The following is a 6,055-nucleotide window of genomic DNA, read 5'->3' on the forward strand; positions in this document are numbered from 1 at the left end:
AAAAATTATTCCTTGGGCATTCCAGTGATGCGAGGATTACATTTTTGATATTAAAGTAACTATTCTACTGATTCTTAAGCAACATTTTTCTTACAGTTTCTGTGCAATGAAATACGAAACTTAACACTGTTAATTAAACATAACTACCCTCAAAATACTTTCCCAGATTTGTAGCTGGAAGTGAAGCACGAAGCACGAAGCACGTCCTCTTTCCTTAATAAGAAATTTACTTCAATTTCTGTGAATTGTGAAATGAAGTAGAAAAGATAATTGACCTTTGAATATTGTAGTGGCGTTGAGGGGGAAATGTACCAGTTAAAGGAAAAATTAATTGTTTTTTGGTGACACGTGTGGGACACAATAGAAAACAAAAGTAAACACTTTCTTTTAAAAAAATAAAAGAAGACATACGTAACATACCTTCTATCTTCTAACTTAATTGTGTATAATACTTGAATTTTGATACAAATGATAATTTTAGATCCATCACTCACAAGATAGGATAAAGCTACAGCATTGCACTTAATTTTGAAAATTGAGATTCAGGGGCATTTTGTAAATTCGCTCCGACGATGAAGTCTGTGTAGGCTGGCAACAGTGTATCGTTGCTTTGTAGTTGCATAAATACTGGATAAGTACGGAGTGAACTTTCCGGAATATAGTGCAGTTTGTATGAATTAAAGCAGAAGATTAGGTGAATCAAGAGTGACCAAGATGTAATCGTGTGGATCGTAATAATTGAAAAAAAAATAGGTGGCAGACATGAAGGTCAAATTACAAGAATGAATGGATGAATGAATGAGTATAAGTTATTGGGTGTATCCACACGTATGGCCATTTTGCACCGTTCAAAGTATACGATGGAAAATGTTCTTATCTAAAACCCTTAACAGGCCCGTAGCCAGAATTTTATTTCGGGAGAGGGGCTTATCTATCAGCAGCAGCGCCATCTTAAGGCAAAAATGGGGGGTAGAAGCTCTGAACATGCATTTCTCAGTACATTATAACATATTGCACAAAATGTATATCATGCTTAGGAAATAAAATTAATTACTACAATACACTATTTAGATTTAAATGTTTGTAGGATTTCGGGGTGGGCTTCAGCCCCCTGAGCCCTCCCCCTGACTACGTGCCTTTCCAATGAGAATTGTTAAAAGTGCAAGGTTGTAAAGAGACTTTCACAGGAAATACACAACACATTAAAGAGATACGAAGAGCTTTAAAACGTCCTCAGAAACAGTGTAAGGGGGCCTGCTCTTCACATAAATCTAAAAAACATGTGTTAGAACACTTTCATCATCTCATAGCATGGATCATAAGCACTCTTACATAAAAAAAAACATATAGGCATTTCACTAGAAGGGACGATGGTACAAGAATAGAATAGATGAAGGTACAAAAACGACGAAGAATATCATATTCTCTTGCAGGATGTTACTGTTTAGAATAGATGAATGTACAAAAACGACGAAGAATAACATATTCTCTTGCAGGATGTTACTGTCCAGAATAGATGAAGGTACAAAAACAACGATGAATAACATATTCCTTTGCATTATGTTACTGTCTAGACTTGATGAAGGCACAAAAGCGATTAAGGATAACATATTATCTTGCAGGATGTTACTGGTAGGTCTGTGTAAATCAATTGTACATTCTAAACGAAGACAGCCTTGCAAAAATACACTCTTTACGTGACGAACATTTTAGTACGAGATGAACAATGATAGAAGGCAACACAACAATAGGACCGAGTCAGGGTTCCGTTGTGGGGGGTACCAAAAAAGCGAGAATACATGAGAACCGCATGCCAATACAATAGATAACACCGTGAAGGCAATTGGAAACACTACAAGCAACGAAGAATACACTCACCTGTGGAAGCATGTTCGTTTTCTGCACTGCAAGGAAGAATGGGCCTACCAAAGACCGTGGCACATCTTAAAACCTGTTCTTCTGCCTCTGAAATGTCCGAATAGAGACCTTCTTCCTTTTTTCTTCCTGTTCTAACCCTTTTTTTTCTTTCCTTTTCTTTTCCTGGTACTCCTTTTGAGTCCTCCCCTCGAGTATTGTAGCAACGGACTCCTACGGCGATCTGCTAACGTCCCCACAGGTCAATAACCCCGTGAGGCATGCAAGTTTGCTCAACCCTCCCCCCTCAACATCAAACGAGCTTGCCAGCACACGAGTTATGATGTTCGCTTGTTTTGCTCGCCTCTTCTCCTTTCGGCGACTGGTTCGGAGGTTCACTTCCGTTATTGCACCCAAGTCATCCACCTGCTGGTTGCACCATCTTCCAAAAAAGCTTTCCGAATGTTTGCGAAGGTACTCGAGTTTCTGGAATTTCCACATGCAAACAACATTCTCTCTTTCTCTCTCTCTGGCGGTGTGTGTGCGTCAGGCATATGTATGAGGTTGTCAGCTGTTTTTCCCACAACTGCGATCACGTTTTGCATAATAAATATAGCCTTTTCAGCATTAACTGTTCATTATCACGTTCATGTAATGGTCAGTTAAAATTTTCGAAATATCTTGTAAATTCAACCACTATTTATAATTTTTAATCTTCTTTTCGTGTTAGTAATTTTAATGTCATAAATATTTCCATTACTTTCCCACATGTATTTTCTCAACAGGCAAAATGCCATAAAAGTTAAGTAGCGAATACAACAATTCAATGTTTGAGCCTTAACTGTTTGTGGGAATTAGATCTAATCATATGAAGAAGAAGTTCTGAAATATCCCGTCGAGGGCTTATGTAGTTTTCTGACCTGTGCGTTTACTGTATGTCAGAGAATGTACGAGGGTAGCTTGATAAATTCGAGGCCTCCCTAATAAGACAAAGATATGCTCAACAGTTCTTGGTGGTTTCATTCAATATATTCTCCTCCTGACGCAATGCACATTTCATAACGCTTCTGCAATGCTTGCAGACCTTGCAAATATAAATCTTATTTTGCTCTGCAAACCAAGCCACTGTACGAAATGTGTACCCTTCATTTTTAATTTAGGAAAGACATAATAGTCCGATGGTGCCATGTCTGGGTGTTATGGGGGATGTTTCTGTATCTGGAACCGCAGTTGCTGCAATTTGTATGGATGGAGGGGCGCATTGTCCTGCAGCAAGATGACATCTTTCGCCAGCTTACCGCATCGTTTTTCCTTGAGTGCTTCCTTCAGTTTGTCCAGCAGATATATATAATACATGGAATTGAAGGTTGCGCCACATTGGAGGTTGCAGCAGGACTCCCTCACAATCCCAGAAGACCGTGCCATGACATTTGATCATCCTCCAGCCTAAATTTCCCACGTTCGAAATTTCTTCACAGCAGCGTCCCTCAAAGGCATGATACGTCGATGTCCTTCGGCGAGAGCTCCTTGAGGAAGGCATTCTGTTCAAATTTACTTATGTCTGAAATCCGGGCTGATAACCTCAATTGGAGCCTGACAAAAGAGAAGTTCCAGTTATTTTATCCATGATTTTGCGTGTTACGTTCATATATTATTATGAGGTGGCTCAGTCGGTAACGCGTCTGACTACCATGCTCAAGGTCCCGGGTTCGATCCCCGGCCGGTTCAAATCCGGGAACTTTTCTAACGTTGGAAGCGGCCCCGGCGACCACCCAGCGTCGAATGACATGGGTACCTGGGGGAAACCCTGGGGGGTAAAGGCGGTCAGGGGCGTGATGCTGATCACATCACCCCCACTCATGACCGGATCAAGAAAGTGTGGGGCGTTACCCCCACACCCCCTATACGCCTTCATGGCGTGTTGCTAAGCACAGGGGAGCACTTTACCTTTACCTTTACTTTTTTATTTAATTGATGGTGCTAGTTTGTGTACTGGTTTGCTCGAACACACATAGGCCGCGAAGTTTTCAACCAGCCCTTGTACTCATAAAATGTTTAAAAACTCTCTGAAAATTCTGATTTAAGGCAAATAAAGTAATTTTGAAGAAAACACAATTGAGGACTAAAAGTGGTAAACGTTGTAAGTGCCAAAAGCGAAAGTGTTGGTAAATTGCATCGTTGCGCACATCAGCCCGTAAGAACGTTCACACTAGTGACTTCTTTACGCGCCCTTTGAACTACTACTTAGAGGGCTACCAGTCACAGTTTAACGTGGAAAACGGTGTTTGAATTATTGTGGCACTTACAGCGTTTACCAATTTTAGTCTTCAATTATTAGAAGTATTTCAAATGAAAACATATTGGGATCCGATGCGACCCCCACCATGGTCCAAGTAAGAATAATTTTACCATTGCAGCTCACATTAGAAACATTGCGAGAAATCAGTTGACAGATTAGGTTTCAAAGTACATATATTGACTGCATTAAATGCCATCCAACTAAATCGTTGTGCAAATCCTAAGGAAGCAGAATAGCGAGATTGCTGCCGATTTTGACTATGTGGATCAATGATTATTACATGAAATTGATGAAGAAACACTCTCAAAGGCAATCAATACTCGGACCAATCGACATAATTAATGTATATTTTTATTGTAATCTTAACGAAGAACATGCTAATGCACGATGATGGCCTCACTGGACAGTAAAAGAGAAAAATGGAACACAATGAAGATTATCGTTACTGTGGCTTTAATACTAAAGTTTGATTTCTTTTTAAGTCCACTTTAGGCTCAGATAGGCTAATCGGGACTGGTTCTACAGTTTAATGTGAGATCCGAACCAGTATGTGCTTTCGCTGGTTATCGAACTCGGGACCACTTGATTTCAAGACGACGGCGTTACCATAAGCTATGAGGAAATCCCACTTATTTGCTAGAGACTCCTTGGCTTGCAAGGAATAAAAAAATCTACAGAGCAAATATCAGTAGAACAACTTTTATATGATATGTAATAATTTGCTCTGCAATTTTTTCTTGCATTAGGTCAGTTTTCCATACGGAAGGAAATATTGGTTGATTTAAAATAAAACAAAGGACTGTGAGTTCAGCAGATGTAGCTTGCAGAGTTTTAAATATCAAGACATTAGAGAGGCATTAGCTAAGATGCTAACTGTTAGAATGTCTTACCATATTCTGAAAAACAAATGTTACACACTGGCCACTTGGACAACGCTTTATTGTTGTTACTCAAAATTATGCACAGTTGACAAAAATACACGTGATTTGCTTGTTTTAAATTACATTTGCATAACAAAAGAACAGCAATAGTTGTTGTTTGTGTAGTTGTTGACTACACGTTCCGAAACAGATATTGCACAAGTTTCTTGAACAAATTCTGTAACTACTACGTTTTGTTGTAAGGTAACCGTAAACAGGATGTTGGGTTGAAAAATAGAAGAAATGTGTGACGAAATGAACATTTTTCGTGAATACTTTATATAAGTGTCCCGATAAGAACGCAATATCTCATATCGTGCCATTTCAGTTAATCTGTTTTGAGACACTGTAACTTTCATTTCTTGATATGACAACTTTTTTTTTTTTTTTAAATGCATTTCGAATTTGGGGAAAGTTATGCGAAAATAGTTTGCAACCGGAAATTCGGAGTTTAATTTGCGATATTAGGTTGCAATTATGCGGCTAAACTTATGTCATTTATGTCAGAAAAATGTCATCACAAGTGGAAGAGTGTACCAGCAGTTTTGGTGGACTGTTGGATATTGTTGATTGATTTGCTTTATTTTACTTCGCTTCTTGTGCTACATTTGGCTAATTTTAAAGATAGGGATGAGTGATGATATAATGAAACTAATGAATGGTCACTCACAAACATCCATGCCCAGGCCGGGATTCGAACCCGGGAACCCGGGTGCCGTAGAGCAATGTTCTAACCACTCCGCCACTGGGGCCGGGTGTTGGATATTGTATTCAATACTTAGTTGCAGTGTGTGTACTTTGTACGGAAATAATAATATGAGAAATTGTCAAATGAATTATGTGTTTTTTTTACAAAATTAACATTTGTGCTGTTATTGGGAAACCCTATGTTTTTTTTAAAAAAAACAACAATAAACTGCCTGTTCCATATTTATATGTATTTTTAATTATTTTAAGTAGTTTTTCTCCTCTCGGCGATAGT

At 38.7% G+C, this 6,055-nt stretch overlaps 1 protein-coding gene across 2 annotated transcripts in view; it reads right to left on the bottom strand.

Moving 5' to 3' along the window:
• Positions 1 to 2,219, bottom strand: part of LOC146002556 (uncharacterized) — a 42,033-nt gene extending 39,814 nt beyond the window's left edge. Inside the window, exon 1 of one of the 2 annotated variants that reach the window (XM_083140486.1) lies at positions 1,879 to 2,139. In XM_083140486.1, coding sequence (XP_082996612.1) covers positions 1,879 to 1,890 — 12 coding nt within the window. In that variant the 5' untranslated portion in view covers positions 1,891 to 2,139. Of the gene's footprint in view, positions 1 to 1,878 lie in introns of both variants that reach the window. The other variant, XM_083140485.1, reaches the window with a different exon arrangement.
• Positions 2,220 to 6,055: the final 3,836 nt, after the last annotated feature.

The sequence above is a fragment of the Lepisma saccharinum genome, chromosome 18 (genome assembly GCF_977018435.1).
Source record: "Lepisma saccharinum chromosome 18, izLepSacc3.1, whole genome shotgun sequence".
Lineage (NCBI taxonomy): Eukaryota > Metazoa > Arthropoda > Insecta > Zygentoma > Lepismatidae > Lepisma > Lepisma saccharinum.